Source organism: Rhinoderma darwinii, chromosome 1 (assembly GCF_050947455.1).
Source record: "Rhinoderma darwinii isolate aRhiDar2 chromosome 1, aRhiDar2.hap1, whole genome shotgun sequence".
Taxonomy (NCBI): Eukaryota; Metazoa; Chordata; class Amphibia; order Anura; family Rhinodermatidae; genus Rhinoderma; species Rhinoderma darwinii.
In genome coordinates, this window is record NC_134687.1 from 662,656,661 (window position 1) to 662,676,925 (window position 20,265).

The 20,265-nt window shown below is 34.4% G+C and overlaps 1 protein-coding gene across 1 annotated transcript in view; it reads left to right on the forward strand.

Moving 5' to 3' along the window:
• Positions 1-20,265, forward strand: part of LOC142709220 (receptor-type tyrosine-protein phosphatase alpha-like) — a 130,660-nt gene that overhangs the window by 91,643 nt on the left and 18,752 nt on the right. Inside the window, exons 13-20 of the mRNA XM_075848450.1 lie at positions 14,769-14,805; positions 15,448-15,545; positions 15,717-15,833; positions 16,256-16,410; positions 17,930-18,065; positions 18,411-18,560; positions 18,763-18,862; positions 19,940-20,019. Of these exons, the coding sequence (XP_075704565.1) occupies positions 14,769-14,805; positions 15,448-15,545; positions 15,717-15,833; positions 16,256-16,410; positions 17,930-18,065; positions 18,411-18,560; positions 18,763-18,862; positions 19,940-20,019 (873 nt within the window). The remainder of the gene's footprint in view (positions 1-14,768; positions 14,806-15,447; positions 15,546-15,716; positions 15,834-16,255; positions 16,411-17,929; positions 18,066-18,410; positions 18,561-18,762; positions 18,863-19,939; positions 20,020-20,265) is intronic.

Below are 20,265 nucleotides of genomic sequence, written 5' to 3' on the forward strand. Positions count from 1 at the left end.
TCTTATATGTATATTATACTACAACTGTTCTTATATGTATATTATACTACATCTGTTCTTATAGGTATATTATACTACATCTGTTCTTATATGTATATTATACTACAACTGTTCTTATAGGTATATTATACTACATCTGTTCTTATAGGTATATTATACTACATCTGTTCTTATAGGTATATTATACTACAACTGTTCTTATAGGTATATTATACTACATCTGTTCTTATATGTATATTATACTACATCTGTTCTTATAGGTATATTATACTACATCTGTTCTTATAGGTATATTATACTACATCTGTTCTTATAGGTATATTATACTACATCTGTTCTTATATGTATATTATACTACAACTGTTCTTATATGTATATTATACTACATCTGTTCTTATATGTATATTATACTACAGCTGTTCTTATAGGTATATTATACTACATCTGTTCTTATATGTATATTATACTACAACTGTTCTTATAGGTATATTATACTACATCTGTTCTTATATGTATATTATACTACAACTGTTCTTATATGTATATTATACTACATCTGTTCTTATATGTATATTATACTACATCTGTTCTTATAGGTATATTATACTACATCTGTTCTTATATGTATATTATACTACAACTGTTCTTATATGTATATTATACTACAACTGTTCTTATATGTATATTATACTACATCTGTTCTTATATGTATATTATACTACATCTGTTCTTATATGTATATTATACTACAACTGTTCTTATATGTATATTATACTACATCTGTTCTTATAGGTATATTATACTACATCTGTTCTTATAGGTATATTATACTACAACTGTTCTTATAGGTATATTATACTACATCTGTTCTTATATGTATATTATACTACATCTGTTCTTATATGTATATTATACTACATCTGTTCTTATAGGTATATTATACTACATCTGTTCTTATAGGTATATTATACTACATCTGTTCTTATAGGTATATTATACTACAACTGTTCTTATAGGTATATTATACTACATCTGTTCTTATATGTATATTATACTACAACTGTTCTTATAGGTATATTATACTACAACTGTTCTTATATGTATATTATACTACATCTGTTCTTATAGGTATATTATACTACATCTGTTCTTATATGTATATTATACTACATCTGTTCTTATATGTATATTATACTACAACTGTTCTTATAGGTATATTATACTACAACTGTTCTTATATGTATATTATACTACATCTGTTCTTATATGTATATTATACTACAACTGTTCTTATATGTATATTATACTACATCTGTTCTTATAGGTATATTATACTACATCTGTTCTTATATGTATATTATACTACATCTGTTCTTATATGTATATTATACTACAACTGTTCTTATATGTATATTATACTACATCTGTTCTTATAGGTATATTATACTACATCTGTTCTTATAGGTATATTATACTACAACTGTTCTTATATGTATATTATACTACAACTGTTCTTATATGTATATTATACTACATCTGTTCTTATATGTATATTATACTACATCTGTTCTTATATGTATATTATACTACAACTGTTCTTATATGTATATTATACTACATCTGTTCTTATATGTATATTATACTACATCTGTTCTTATAGGTATATTATACTACAACTGTTCTTATAGGTATATTATACTACAACTGTTCTTATATGTATATTATACTACAACTGTTCTTATATGTATATTATACTACATCTGTTCTTATATGTATATTATACTACAACTGTTCTTATAGGTATATTATACTACATCTGTTCTTATATGTATATTATACTACATCTGTTCTTATAGGTATATTATACTACATCTGTTCTTATAGGTATATTATACTACATCTGTTCTTATATGTATATTATACTACATCTGTTCTTATAGGTATATTATACTACAACTGTTCTTATATGTATATTATACTACAACTGTTCTTATAGGTATATTATACTACAACTGTTCTTATATGTATATTATACTACATCTGTTCTTATATGTATATTATACTACATCTGTTCTTATATGTATATTATACTACATCTGTTCTTATAGGTATATTATACTACAACTGTTCTTATATGTATATTATACTACAACTGTTCTTATATGTATATTATACTACATCTGTTCTTATATGTATATTATACTACATCTGTTCTTATAGGTATATTATACTACATCTGTTCTTATATGTATATTATACTACATCTGTTCTTATAGGTATATTATACTACATCTGTTCTTATATGTATATTATACTACATCTGTTCTTATAGGTATATTATACTACAACTGTTCTTATATGTATATTATACTACATCTGTTCTTATAGGTATATTATACTACATCTGTTCTTATATGTATATTATACTACATCTGTTCTTATAGGTATATTATACTACATCTGTTCTTATATGTATATTATACTACATCTGTTCTTATAGGTATATTATACTACATCTGTTCTTATATGTATATTATACTACAACTGTTCTTATAGGTATATTATACTACAACTGTTCTTATAGGTATATTATACTACATCTGTTCTTATATGTATATTATACTACATCTGTTCTTATATGTATATTATACTACATCTGTTCTTACATATATGTATATTATACTACATCTGTTCTTATAGGTATATTATACTACATCTGTTCTTATATGTATATTATACTACATCTGTTCTTACATATATGTATATTATACTACATCTGTTCTTATAGGTATATTATACTACAACTGTTCTTATATGTATATTATACTACATCTGTTCTTATATGTATATTATACTACATCTGTTCTTATATGTATATTATACTACATCTGTTCTTATAGGTATATTATACTACATCTGTTCTTATATGTATATTATACTACATCTGTTCTTATAGGTATATTATACTACATCTGTTCTTATAGGTATATTATACTACATCTGTTCTTATAGGTATATTATACTACATCTGTTCTTATAGGTATATTATACTACATCTGTTCTTATAGGTATATTATACTACATCTGTTCTTATATGTATATTATACTACATCTGTTCTTATAGGTATATTATACTACATCTGTTCTTATATGTATATTATACTACATCTGTTCTTATAGGTATATTATACTACATCTGTTCTTATAGGTATATTATACTACATCTGTTCTTATAGGTATATTATACTACATCTGTTCTTATATGTATATTATACTACATCTGTTCTTATAGGTATATTATACTACATCTGTTCTTATATGTATATTATACTACATCTGTTCTTATATGTATATTATACTACATCTGTTCTTATAGGTATATTATACTACAACTGTTCTTATATGTATATTATACTACAACTGTTCTTATATGTATATTATACTACATCTGTTCTTATATGTATATTATACTACAGCTGTTCTTATAGGTATATTATACTACATCTGTTCTTATATGTATATTATACTACAACTGTTCTTATATGTATATTATACTACAACTGTTCTTATATGTATATTATACTACATCTGTTCTTATATGTATATTATACTACAACTGTTCTTATAGGTATATTATACTACAACTGTTCTTATAGGTATATTATACTACAACTGTTCTTATAGGTATATTATACTACATCTGTTCTTATATGTATATTATACTACATCTGTTCTTATAGGTATATTATACTACATCTGTTCTTATAGGTATATTATACTACATCTGTTCTTATATGTATATTATACTACATCTGTTCTTATATGTATATTATACTACAGCTGTTCTTATAGGTATATTATACTACATCTGTTCTTATATGTATATTATACTACAACTGTTCTTATATGTATATTATACTACAACTGTTCTTATATGTATATTATACTACATCTGTTCTTATATGTATATTATACTACAACTGTTCTTATAGGTATATTATACTACAACTGTTCTTATAGGTATATTATACTACAACTGTTCTTATAGGTATATTATACTACATCTGTTCTTATAGGTATATTATACTACATCTGTTCTTACATATATGTATATTATACTACATCTGTTCTTATAGGTATATTATACTACATCTGTTCTTATATGTATATTATACTACATCTGTTCTTATATGTATATTATACTACATCTGTTCTTATATGTATATTATACTACATCTGTTCTTATAGGTATATTATACTACATCTGTTCTTATATGTATATTATACTACAACTGTTCTTATATGTATATTATACTACAACTGTTCTTATATGTATATTATACTACATCTGTTCTTATAGGTATATTATACTACATCTGTTCTTATATGTATATTATACTACATCTGTTCTTATATGTATATTATACTACAACTGTTCTTATATGTATATTATACTACATCTGTTCTTATATGTATATTATACTACATCTGTTCTTATAGGTATATTATACTACATCTGTTCTTATAGGTATATTATACTACATCTGTTCTTATATGTATATTATACTACATCTGTTCTTATATGTATATTATACTACAACTGTTCTTATATGTATATTATACTACAACTGTTCTTATAGGTATATTATACTACATCTGTTCTTATAGGTATATTATACTACATCTGTTCTTATAGGTATATTATACTACATCTGTTCTTATATGTATATTATACTACATCTGTTCTTATAGGTATATTATACTACAACTGTTCTTATATGTATATTATACTACATCTGTTCTTATAGGTATATTATACTACATCTGTTCTTATAGGTATATTATACTACATCTGTTCTTATATGTATATTATACTACAACTGTTCTTATAGGTATATTATACTACAACTGTTCTTATAGGTATATTATACTACAACTGTTCTTATAGGTATATTATACTACATCTGTTCTTATATGTATATTATACTACATCTGTTCTTATATGTATATTATACTACAACTGTTCTTATAGGTATATTATACTACAACTGTTCTTATAGGTATATTATACTACAACTGTTCTTATAGGTATATTATACTACATCTGTTCTTATATGTATATTATACTACATCTGTTCTTATATGTATATTATACTACATCTGTTCTTATATGTATATTATACTACATCTGTTCTTATATGTATATTATACTACATCTGTTCTTATAGGTATATTATACTACATCTGTTCTTATAGGTATATTATACTACATCTGTTCTTATATGTATATTATACTACAACTGTTCTTATAGGTATATTATACTACAACTGTTCTTATAGGTATATTATACTACAACTGTTCTTATAGGTATATTATACTACATCTGTTCTTATAGGTATATTATACTACATCTGTTCTTATAGGTATATTATACTACATCTGTTCTTATATGTATATTATACTACATCTGTTCTTATATGTATATTATACTACAACTGTTCTTATAGGTATATTATACTACATCTGTTCTTATATGTATATTATACTACAACTGTTCTTATATGTATATTATACTACAACTGTTCTTATATGTATATTATACTACATCTGTTCTTATATGTATATTATACTACATCTGTTCTTATATGTATATTATACTACATCTGTTCTTATATGTATATTATACTACATCTGTTCTTATATGTATATTATACTACATCTGTTCTTATAGGTATATTATACTACATCTGTTCTTATATGTATATTATACTACATCTGTTCTTATAGGTATATTATACTACAACTGTTCTTATATGTATATTATACTACAACTGTTCTTATATGTATATTATACTACAACTGTTCTTATAGGTATATTATACTACATCTGTTCTTATATGTATATTATACTACATCTGTTCTTATAGGTATATTATACTACATCTGTTCTTATATGTATATTATACTACAACTGTTCTTATAGGTATATTATACTACATCTGTTCTTATAGGTATATTATACTACATCTGTTCTTATATGTATATTATACTACAACTGTTCTTATATGTATATTATACTACATCTGTTCTTATATGTATATTATACTACATCTGTTCTTATAGGTATATTATACTACATCTGTTCTTATAGGTATATTATACTACAACTGTTCTTATAGGTATATTATACTACATCTGTTCTTATATGTATATTATACTACATCTGTTCTTATAGGTATATTATACTACATCTGTTCTTATAGGTATATTATACTACATCTGTTCTTATAGGTATATTATACTACATCTGTTCTTATATGTATATTATACTACATCTGTTCTTATAGGTATATTATACTACATCTGTTCTTATAGGTATATTATACTACATCTGTTCTTATAGGTATATTATACTACAACTGTTCTTATATGTATATTATACTACATCTGTTCTTATAGGTATATTATACTACATCTGTTCTTATAGGTATATTATACTACAACTGTTCTTATAGGTATATTATACTACATCTGTTCTTATATGTATATTATACTACAACTGTTCTTATATGTATATTATACTACATCTGTTCTTATATGTATATTATACTACATCTGTTCTTATAGGTATATTATACTACATCTGTTCTTATATGTATATTATACTACATCTGTTCTTATAGGTATATTATACTACAACTGTTCTTATATGTATATTATACTACATCTGTTCTTATATGTATATTATACTACATCTGTTCTTATAGGTATATTATACTACAACTGTTCTTATAGGTATATTATACTACATCTGTTCTTATAGGTATATTATACTACATCTGTTCTTATATGTATATTATACTACATCTGTTCTTATAGGTATATTATACTACAACTGTTCTTATAGGTATATTATACTACATCTGTTCTTATAGGTATATTATACTACATCTGTTCTTATATGTATATTATACTACATCTGTTCTTATATGTATATTATACTACAACTGTTCTTATAGGTATATTATACTACATCTGTTCTTATAGGTATATTATACTACATCTGTTCTTATATGTATATTATACTACATCTGTTCTTATAGGTATATTATACTACATCTGTTCTTATAGGTATATTATACTACATCTGTTCTTATAGGTATATTATACTACATCTGTTCTTATATGTATATTATACTACATCTGTTCTTATAGGTATATTATACTACATCTGTTCTTATAGGTATATTATACTACATCTGTTCTTATAGGTATATTATACTACATCTGTTCTTATATGTATATTATACTACAACTGTTCTTATAGGTATATTATACTACAACTGTTCTTATATGTATATTATACTACATCTGTTCTTATAGGTATATTATACTACAACTGTTCTTATAGGTATATTATACTACATCTGTTCTTATAGGTATATTATACTACATCTGTTCTTATAGGTATATTATACTACAACTGTTCTTATAGGTATATTATACTACAACTGTTCTTATAGGTATATTATACTACAACTGTTCTTATAGGTATATTATACTACATCTGTTCTTATAGGTATATTATACTACAACTGTTCTTATATGTATATTATACTACATCTGTTCTTATATGTATATTATACTACAACTGTTCTTATAGGTATATTATACTACAACTGTTCTTATATGTATATTATACTACATCTGTTCTTATATGTATATTATACTACAACTGTTCTTATAGGTATATTATACTACATCTGTTCTTATATGTATATTATACTACAACTGTTCTTATAGGTATATTATACTACAACTGTTCTTATATGTATATTATACTACATCTGTTCTTATATGTATATTATACTACAACTGTTCTTATAGGTATATTATACTACATCTGTTCTTATAGGTATATTATACTACATCTGTTCTTATAGGTATATTATACTACATCTGTTCTTATAGGTATATTATACTACATCTGTTCTTATATGTATATTATACTACATCTGTTCTTATATGTATATTATACTACATCTGTTCTTATAGGTATATTATACTACAACTGTTCTTATAGGTATATTATACTACAACTGTTCTTATAGGTATATTATACTACATCTGTTCTTATAGGTATATTATACTACATCTGTTCTTATATGTATATTATACTACATTTGTTCTTATATGTATATTATACTACATCTGTTCTTATATGTATATTATACTACATCTGTTCTTATATGTATATTATACTACATCTGTTCTTATAGGTATATTATACTACAACTGTTCTTATAGGTATATTATACTACATCTGTTCTTATATGTATATTATACTACATCTGTTCTTATAGGTATATTATACTACATCTGTTCTTATATGTATATTATACTACATCTGTTCTTATAGGTATATTATACTACAACTGTTCTTATATGTATATTATACTACATCTGTTCTTATATGTATATTATACTACATCTGTTCTTATAGGTATATTATACTACAACTGTTCTTATAGGTATATTATACTACAACTGTTCTTATAGGTATATTATACTACAACTGTTCTTATATGTATATTATACTACATCTGTTCTTATATGTATATTATACTACAACTGTTCTTATAGGTATATTATACTACATCTGTTCTTATAGGTATATTATACTACATCTGTTCTTATAGGTATATTATACTACATCTGTTCTTATAGGTATATTATACTACATCTGTTCTTATATGTATATTATACTACATCTGTTCTTATATGTATATTATACTACATCTGTTCTTATAGGTATATTATACTACATCTGTTCTTATATGTATATTATACTACATCTGTTCTTATATGTATATTATACTACATCTGTTCTTATAGGTATATTATACTACAACTGTTCTTATAGGTATATTATACTACATCTGTTCTTATATGTATATTATACTACAACTGTTCTTATATGTATATTATACTACATCTGTTCTTATATGTATATTATACTACATCTGTTCTTATAGGTATATTATACTACATCTGTTCTTATAGGTATATTATACTACAACTGTTCTTATATGTATATTATACTACATCTGTTCTTATAGGTATATTATACTACATCTGTTCTTATATGTATATTATACTACATCTGTTCTTATATGTATATTATACTACATCTGTTCTTATAGGTATATTATACTACAACTGTTCTTATATGTATATTATACTACATCTGTTCTTATAGGTATATTATACTACATCTGTTCTTATAGGTATATTATACTACAACTGTTCTTATATGTATATTATACTACATCTGTTCTTATATGTATATTATACTACATCTGTTCTTATAGGTATATTATACTACAACTGTTCTTATAGGTATATTATACTACAACTGTTCTTATATGTATATTATACTACATCTGTTCTTATAGGTATATTATACTACATCTGTTCTTATAGGTATATTATACTACATCTGTTCTTATAGGTATATTATACTACATCTGTTCTTATAGGTATATTATACTACAACTGTTCTTATATGTACAGTTATGAGCAAAAGTCTTAGACAATTGTGGAAAGATGCTGTAAAGTAAGAATGCTTTCATATATACAACTGTTTAGAAAAGGAGCTATGATATAACATCTTCTACAAGAGGAGGCTGCGTGTGGCACTGTCTACAAGAGAAAGTGCTGCGTGTGGCACTATTTACAAGAGGGGGCTGTGTGTGGCGCTATCTACAAGAGAATTGGCTGTGTGTGGCGCTACCTACAAGAAAAGGGGCTGCGTGTGGCGCTATCTACATGAAATTGGCAGTGTGTGGCTCCATCTACAAGAGTGGTCTGCATGTGGCGCTATCTACAAGATGGGGGCTGCATGTGGCACTATCTATAGTCAAGAAAGTTACGTGTGGTACTGTCTACAAGCGAAGTGGCTGTGTGTGGCAATATCTACAACAGAAGGGGCTTCTTGTGGAACTATCTACATGATGGGGGCTACGTGTGGCACTATATACAGTTGAGGAGGCTGCGTGTGGTACTGTCTACAAGAGAAGTGGCTGTGTGTGGCAATATCTACAACAGAAGGGACTTCTTGTGGCACTATCTACAAGAAAAGGGGCTGCGTGTGGCGCTATCTACAAGAGAAGGGGCTGCGTGTGACGCTACCTACAAGAGAAGGGGCTGTGTGGCGCTACCTACAAGAAAAGGGGCTGCGTGTGGCACTATCTACAAGAGATGGGGCTGTGTGTGGCTCCATCTACAAGAGGGGTCTGCATGTGGCACTATCTACAAGAAGGGGGCTGCGTGTGGCACGATCTACAAAAGAATGGGCTGCGTGTGGCACTACCTACAAGAAAAGGGACTGCAGAAGGCGCTATCTACAGGAAAATTGGCTGCGTGTGGCACTGTCTACAAGAGAAGGGGCTGCGTGTGGCTCTCTCTACAAGAAAAGGAGCTGTGTGTGGCGCTATCTACAAGCGAATGGGCTGCGTGTGGTACTATTTACAAGAGAAGGAGCTGCATGTGGCGTTATCTACAAGAAAAAGGACTGTGTGGCACCATCTACAAGAGAAGGGGCTGCGTGTGGCTCTATCTACAAGAGGGGAGCTGCATGTGGCGTTATCTACAAGAAGGGGGCTGCGTCTGGCACGATCTACAAAAGAATGGGCTGCGTGTGGTACTATTTACAAGAGAAGTGGCTGCGTGTGGCATTATCTACAAGAAAAGTGGCTGCGTGTGGCACTATCTACAAGAGAAGGGGCTGCGTGTGGCGCTATCTACAAGAAAAGGAGCTGCTTGTGGCACTATCTACAAGAAAATGGGCTGCATGTGGCGCTATCTACAAGACAAGGGGCTGCGTGTGGCACTATCTACAAGAAAAGGAGCTGCGTGTGGCGCTATCTACAAGAGAAGGGGCTGCGTGTGGCTCTATCTACCAGTGTTTTCCCATCTTAGACATTTATAGCATATCCACAGGAAATGCCAAAAAGGCGTGATAGATGTGGGTCCTACCTAGCTCTGGTACCTGCATCTATATCTAGAACTGACCACAGAATCCAGGCGGAGACCAGTGGAGTGAGGGTCATGTGTGAGCGCCGCTCTCTCTATTCTGTTGTATGGCTGTTATGGGAACAGCCGAGCAGCTCTTGCTCGGCTGTTTCCGCAACTCCCGTTGAACAGAATGGGAGAGCTACGCGCACGTGTGAACCTCACTCCACTGGTCTCCACCTGGATTCTGGTGTCTGCCACTATATTGTCACTGTATGGTGGTAATATTTGTCTTTCGTTTACTACACTCGTTCTACTACATAATTAGGAGCATTATTTCTATATAGCTGACGGGTGGGCCTCAAGAATTTATTTCCTCTGGTGGGCCCAAGGTACTCCAATCCTACACTGTTGGCCGACCACTAAGTCTACCGTCATCAACATTGCCCGTTTCTTTCTGCTTCTTCAGTAGAACTTGAACATAACATCTTGAAACCCTAGTCTGCTGTGAATTCTTTGTCTGTGAGAGACCTTGCTTATGCAGTGTAACTACCTTGTGTCTTGTTGCTGTACTCAGTTTTGCCATGGTGGTCCTGTGACATAAGACTATCTTCCACAACCTCACCTTTGTAGCAGAATTTGGCTGTTCCTCACCCAATTTTAAGCCTACTACACAGCTGTTACTGTTAGGCTGGGTTCACACGACCATGTTACGTCCGTAATGTACGGAACGTATTTCGGCCAGAAGACCCGGACCGAACACACTGCAGGGAGCCGGGCTCCTGGCATCATAGTGATGTACGACGCTAGGAGTCCCTGCCTCTGCGTGGAACTACTGTCCCGTACTGTAATCATGATTACAGTACGGGACAGTTGTCCTGCAGCGAGGCAGGGACTCCTAGCATCGTACATCATTATGATGCTAGGAGCCCGGCTCCCTGCACTGTGTTCGGTCCGGGTCTTCCGGCCGAAATACGTTCCGTACATTACGGACGTAACATGGTCGTGTGAACCCAGCGTAACAGTAATGACTGTGTTTCCACCTACATATGAAAATGATGATCATTGTCACCTGTTTGGTAGAATTAGTTAATCAAACACCTGACTATAATTCTACAAAATCCATGACTTTGTGCAAGTGTAAGGCAAAGGGTGGTCACACCAAATATTGATTGGATTTAGATTTATCTTCTGTTCATTCACTTTGTATTTTGTTTATTGATAAAAAAAACTATTAAGACTTCTATTTTTTAAAGCATTCTTATTTTGCAGCATTTTTCCACAATTGCCTAAAACCTTTGCACAGTCCTGTATGTTATACTACAACTGTTAGTATATGTATATTATACTACAACTGGTTTTATGTGTTATACTACAACAGATCCCAACTTTCAAAGAATAGAAAGAGGGATATCCCAGGCGATGTTTATGTCAATTTTTTTATGTTAAGCCACGCCTCTTACTTCGCCCTATCCCTACATCGAACTCAAAACAGGGTAAAGCGAAACAAGGGGGGATCCCCAATCAAACTAGGGAACAACCTACAAGCGCAAGGGACATAACATCCCAATAGAATATGAAAATAACTACCATGGATAGTAAAAAATATACAACTTCATTAGTACATAACAATACATGGTATAACTGTAATGGCGGAAGGAGGTGAAGGGAACAAGTGAGCCCTAATCTACCCACCGCCCTGTCCCTGCCTACTTGCAACGACCCGCCCTAGGCGACGGGGTACAACTTGGCGGCGGTCCCTACGCTGACTAAGTGCAAGGGGATACAAACAGGGAACAAGCAAGGGAAGGTGCAGTAGCCCACGGAACACCGTGAGGGAACGGAGTGGTGAACGAGCAGTCAGAATCAGGATGTAATGAAGTATACAAACGCAGAGCACGGAGCAGGAAGCAAGCCGGGGGCAGAGCGAAGCAGGATAAGCGGGAACTGAAGCAAGGCTGAAGCACGACAGAAGCAGGCTGGAGCAAGGCAGCAGTGGGGCCAGGAAACCAGGAAGAATCACAAGCAATGAGGAAGAGAAAACGGCAGGTATAAATGGACAGGGGGCGGAGCTAACTCCGACTGACCAGGCCGCGATAGGATCTCCCACTCCTGAGCCTGCCACCCTGATTGGTGGGAGCAGGTGTCAGTCTAAGAGGTCTGGCCTCAGGTGTCGATTGATTAATCCTGGGAGTATCCACAGACGTAGTGCCTGGCAGATCCTTTACAATAACAATAATAGATATAGTAAAAAATACGGCGGATCATATATCAAGAGGAGTAGCGATCAGGTAAAGATGGCAACATACCATGAGGAACACAAGAGACAACCAACCTCAAAAATTGTCCCAATACTAACATGCCCTGGATACAGGTAAAATAGAGTGTCAATAAGTCAAAAGATGCATCTTTTGTCTTATTGACACTCTATTTTACCTGTATCCATGGCATGTTAGTACTGAGACGTTTTTTGAGGTTGGTTGTCTCTTGTGTTCCTCATGGTATGTTGCCATCTTTACCTGATCGCTACTCCTCTTGATATATGATCCGCCGTATTTTTTACTATATCTATTATTGTTATACCATGTATTGTTATGTACTAATAAAGTTGTATATTTTTTACTATCCATGGTAGTTATTTTCATATTCTATTGGGATGTGATGTCCCTTGCACTTGTGTGCTTGTAGGTTGTTTGTTATGTATTATACTACAACAGATCCTATACAGTATACTACTGTATGTATTATATTACTGCTCCATCATTGGTTGGTACGCCTCTGCCTATGAAGGTTGGTTGGATAACTGATCAACCAATGATCAACCTGTTGCACTGATCCAAACATTCTCTCCTTTTATCTTTATTAAAAGTGAATCTTAACTTTAACCAGACGTAATGAGTTCCCCACTTGTAGTTGTAAACAGCGAAATAGTCCAGATAGTCCTGATATAGGTAATACAACCGTATTGGAGATAAAAGATGGTCCTAACTCTTAAACATTACTGCTATGGGACATGTCCTAAAAATCCAGCTCATTGTTAGTATACATGTCCTGTACTGAAATACAAGTGAATAGGGGTATATTGAGGTCACTGAGAACCAAGTAGACGTATAATAGGCACTTTGATAGCTCCTACCCTATGATATACCCTATGTGAAGAATAAGAACCTATATCGGTTACGTATAGAAAATCTCTAAGACTACCATGGAATAGCCTCTATCCTTCACTTTCTACCCATCAGCACTGAAGAAGCTCATCAGTTGGTAGGTTATTCTCAACGTATCACTATGGCAGTGGCCATCAGAGCAACAAGTTTGAATTTTCGGACATATCAAATTATTTTGATCCCTATTCGCAGGACACTTTTAAGCCCTGCCCAGATTGGCCCGGAAAGGCACACAAAACACCCAGAGAATACCCACTTTCAATCACATTACGCCCACTTTGCTGCCTGTTTACGGAACAATCCCGGGAAAAACAGGCTGGTTGGGAGGTACGGTATGCCTAATATTGGTGCATAAGTGTTAGAACAATAATTTGTGACTGAACCTCTGTTTTAATTTATGAAGCATAGATGGAATCATGGGGGCCCCTAGAAAGAAGCCCACCACATACCAAAGTACTAGGGTCTGTCTATTTCGCCTATTTACTGTGAGCAGTGTAATTCTAGAAAAAAAACAAAAACATGACCACAGAAAGAAAAGAAAAATGAACAGGTATAAGTATTTTAATTATATGTCTCTCTAATTACAGGGTTACAGAGCCCCAAAATATTACATAGCAGCTCAAGGTGAGTGACAGTTTTATTTAACATTGAGTGAGATCATTGTAGGTGAAGAATGGTAGAGGGGCGTCAGCTGAGATCCACCACCACAGCTCAATGGGGGTCCTCAGTGATGGGGCATATAGTGATGTCATTAGTGATGTAATTAGTGATGTCATTAGATCTAGTTGCTGTTGACAGTAACGAAACACATTTCTGTTGTGTAACACCGTGTCATGATATATTTAGTTTCTTTTCCAATTTTCAAAAAAGGAGGTGTCCAGTTTAGAAAACCCAATTCCATACACCCTATTTGGGAATTCTGGGTAATAGAGGGGGGTCCTCTGTTCAGGATTCTCATCTCTTGTCCAGAGTGGAAAGCGGTTACATACAGTGTCTCTCTCTCTCTCTCTCTCTCTGGAGGACCTGTCCTGTCCTGTATTACACACACAACACATTAATATGAATGGAGACTGTGCAATGCTTTATTTCTCCTGTGGTGGCGCTGCAGGGAAACTGAACACTTACTACCAGGTTTAAATCTGTTTATTGTCAAGGGACCCTTCTAACAAATAAATAAAGTTAAAACTACCGAGGGGTCTGATAACAATCTTATAAATTACTTCTTTAAATGGTTGGAAATATGGAAAGTTCTTCATCTTGTGGCAGGTCCCCTTCCCGAGACGGTAGCTGACTTCTGGAGCATGGTGTGGCAGGAGAGCAGCTCAGTCATTGTCGTGTTGACTGCACTTGAAGAACAGAATAAGGTGAGATGTTGGATACTGAGGGGGATAAAATAGGACACGTATATTGTGTGGTGGGTAGAAGTGCGGTGCGGTCACGGTCATCGCGTGTATCCCTCATGTGTGGATTTTGGAGATTCACACATTGTTCAGCCATATATATATAATCCTTAGTCTTATATTTACGCTGTACAGGTAAAATGTGCATGCTACTGGCCAGAACAAGCTGAGACCTACGGTGACATCACAGTCTCTTTACAAAAAGTTGATCAGACTGGAGCCATCATCACCAGAAGCTTCAGCCTGAAGAAGGTGAGAAACACAATGTATATGGTTCGCCCACATAGTCAGATGATTCATTTCACATCAGGAGCCTCACATCAGTCCTCTGTAATGCTGGGGACCCCTAACTCCTCACATTATGGGGCTGCCCAATATCATCCCATGATTGGACAGAATACTGACTCCAATCCCCCACTCCTAAGATCACTAAAATCCTCTCCTGCAATACCCTGTGCTGGCACTGGGAGGATAATACTTCTTCCTCTGTCACCTTCATCTCTGACCTCCCTCAAGGTCAGCACATTCCTTTCCTGAAATACTCTGTTTTGCTGGGAACCCTGCTCCGCCCCCTATGTAACTCTCATCCTCTGACTTGCTTTTCTTCCCTCCCTCATATGATGAAACGGCCCTGTCACATGCATTATAATATTATATTGTTTTACTTTGACCAGATGCAATCTACAGTACAAGTGATGGTGGAGCAGCTGCAATATCTGGAGTGGCCAGACCATGGGGTGCCCAGTAAGCCGTCTGGTCTACTGCAGCTTGTGGAGCAGATGAACAAGTGTAATGCCCCGGGATCGGGCCCAGTCATCGTTCACTGCAGGTACAATGAGTGGTCACTACCCCGCTCCTCCTTATTATCGAGGTGCCGGACATCATGTCCTCTTCCATGATTTCCTCATACATAGAGGAGGGGGCAGGTAACACACTTCAACTGGTTGGAAATTATCCCAGAGGAGGCCAACATTGTACTAGATGATTAGCAATTGTTGGTTTGTACCCTAGGTGTGCTATATTATGGACAATAGGGCTGGCACTATAAATTGGAAATTGCACTAGGCAATATAACATGGGCACCAAGGCAGTCACTATAAGCACTATGGCTGGCACTGTAGTATCAGTTCTGTGGCTGGCTTTAGAATATAGACCCTTTGGCTGGTACTATAGTATGGGTTTTGAAGCTGCCATTATTATATAGACCCTATAGCTGCCATCTTTATATAGACACTATGGCTGGCACTATTATATGGGTTCTATCCATGACATTATTATACCAAGGCTATAGCTGACACTATTATATGGGTACTGTAGATAGCTCTATTATATAGACACTATGTCTAGCTCTATTATAGTGGCACTATTTCTGGCGCTTTATTTGGCGCTATGGCTGTCAGTATTATATAGACACTATGGCTGGCACTATTCTATAGAAATTATGTTAGCAATATTATAGTAGCACTATTCCTGGCACTTTATATGGGTTTTATGGCTGGCACTATTATATGAGCACTATGGATGGCACTATTATATGGGCACTTGGGCTGGCACTTTATATAGACACTATATTAGCACTATTATAGTAGCACTATGGCTGGCACTATTATATAGGGTTCTATCGCTGGCACTATTATATGGACACAATGGCTGGCACTATTATATGGGCACTTGGGCTGGCACTTTATATAGACACTATATTAGCACTATTATAGTAGCACTATGGCTGGCACTATTATATAGGGTTCTATCGCTGGCACTATTATATGGACACAATGGCTGGCACTATTATATGGGCACTTGGGCTGGCACTTTATATAGACACTATATTAGCACTATTATAGTAGCACTATGGCTGGCACTATTATATAGGGTTCTATCGCTGGCACTATTATATGGGCACAATGGCTGGCACTATTATATGGGCACTTGGGCTGGCGTGTTATTTGTGTACACTGGCTGATGCTATTACATAGACACAATGGATTACACTATTATAAGGCAGTATAATATGCTCTGTATGGCAGTATTATTTAGGTATGGACACTACTTTGCCATAGTATGTGGACCATGTATGGCGACTTTTATTGGCCTTTTATTTGTGTTCTATACTAGTGCCATGATTTGGGCGTTATCTATATAAACTTGGCTGCTTTCGGTGTGATCGGTGAATATTCACATTGTAAAGTTCACATGTCGGTGGGTTTTCTGCCTGTGACCGTAGGGTGAGCTGCTCATCGCACTTGATAAGTAAATCTGTTTCTTCTCACAATGTCTTCTTATTCTGTGTCCTCCTTCCATCCACTGGATCCCGCATTACTAAAGCGACACCTTCCCTTTGTTTGCAGCGCTGGGATTGGTAGAACTGGAACATTCATGGCTTTGGATATCCTCCTGAAGATGGCGAGAGCTGTAAAGAAGGTGAATGTGTTCAACTGCATCCTCCAGCTACGGAAGAATCGAATAAACATGGTGCAGAACAAGGTGCGGTTAGATGATGTGTCGCGCTTCTCCACTCATCTCCGTCCCCTCTTGTGGGCTGTTTTATGGCTTGCCATTCTGTTGGTGTGCGTTGGGTGGTTCCCTCCTCTGAGGGCTGCGGTGGAGTAGAATAATCACACAACATATATCATGGGTGAATATCTCAGTGCAGGGTATTATTAACCATCTATAGGACCTTGTCAACAGAAGTCAGATGGCAGAAGGTCTAGGCAAGGACTTATTAGATAAAAACCACATTGTAGCTTCCAGAGGATCCGGAGTTGGTACCTCCAGTCAACAGCCATCCCCTGATGCTGATGATGTCATCACTGTTATGTTGTATCATAGGACCAATACACCTTCCTATATGACATCCTCCTGGAGACGCTGCTGTGCGGCATGACCAGTGTTCCAGTGCCGGATATTGAGAGACATCTTAGACACATGACCAGGCGGGATCCCCACACTCAAATGAACGGTTATGACAGGGAATTCCAGGTAAGACTATTCCACTTATGTAGTAGACATTACATGGGATTATATATTATTATACTACTGATAATAATGGACCAAGGTCAGGGTGATCGGGCTGAGCGGTGGTCATTGTTGTAGGGTGAGCCCCAGTAACCTCAGGTCCTAGTAGTGCTAAAACAGGGCACAGGACGACGTGACCTCCGATGATTTTGGGTTGTTTTTTCAGGCTCTGGAGAAAATTACAGAATTGTATCAGATTTATCAATGTAAAGAAGCAAAGAAACCAGAAAACCAGATGAAAAACCGTAACTCCAAGATCCTGCCAGGTGAGACCAGGAGCGTAGACATCAACCATCACGTCTACACTGCCATATAAAGGGGGGCATGGTGCTGGCACACCTGCCTGTGTGGGGGCAGACATGATGTTTTGGAGTTTGCAATGGGTAATAGTGACAATTTAGAAAAAAATTTTGGGAAGGTTTTTGGCCAATTACATTTTTACTGTGATATTTGGCCTGTTCCGCTTTTGGGGTGCTGTTTGGCCGGTTTTGTTTTTGTGGGGGGGGATTGGCCGGTTTCATTTTCGTGGTGGTGTTTGGCTGGCTTAGTTTTTGGGGTGGTATCTGGCCGGTGTCATTTTTGGGGTGGTGATTGGTCGGTTTCATTTTTGGGGTGGTGATTGACTGGATTCATTTTCTTGGTGGTGATTTACTTTTTTAGTTTTTTGGGGTGGTGATTGGCCCATTTAGTTTTTGGTGTGATATTTAGCTGGCTTCGTTTTTGGGGTGGAATTTGGTTGGTTTCGATTTTGGACCATTTAGTTTTTGGGGTGTTATTTGACCCATTTTTTTTTTCGGAGGGTGATTGGCCATTTTTTTTTTGGGGAGGTGATTGCCGGTTTCATTTTCGTGGTGGTGTTTGGCTGGCTTCCTTTTTAGGGTGGTTTTTGGCCTGTGTCGATGTTGGGTGGGGATTCGTTGGTTTAATTTTCGTGGTGGTGATTGACTGGATTAGTTTTCGTGGTGGTTATTGGCTCGTTTAGTTTTTTGGGGTGGTGATTGGCCAGTTTAATTTTTGTGGTGGTAATTGGCCCATTTAGTTTTTGGTGTGATATTTGGCTGGCTTAGTTTTTGGGGTGGTATTTGTCCAGTGTTGTTATTGGAGTGGTGATTGGCCGGTTTCATTTTCGTGGTGGCGATTGGCTCGTTTCGTTTTTTTTGTTTTTCGGAGTGGTGATTGGCCAGTTTTATTTTTGTGCTGGTGTTGGGGTGGTGATTGGCCCGTTTAGTTTTTTGGATGGTTTTGTGACTTCATCAGTGGGATAAGAATGTTAGGATAGGACTTTGGTTATAGTACTGATAGTTCTATAGAACTGTTCCTGTATTCTCTTCTTCTCTCCTCAGGTGATCACTGTCGCCCTATCCTGATGTCGGCATTGGCAAGACATGGCGCCCCCGGGTACATCAATGCTGTGTTTGTAAATGTAAGCAGGATACTTCTGGAATCTGTACCCGTGCTATAAAAGTAATGCTACATGTCATTGAAGTAGATCTGATATACAGAAGACCATGATCTGGGGCCCCTACATGGAAAAACACGTCCCCCCATGTTTGGAGATATCCACACCTCATTATGTCTGACATAGGACTTCTTCTAGAGCCCCATTCTGTCAGGCGGGTGTAGTGAATGAAGTCATGTGTCAGACACCCTGAGTCATGGACTTCTCCAG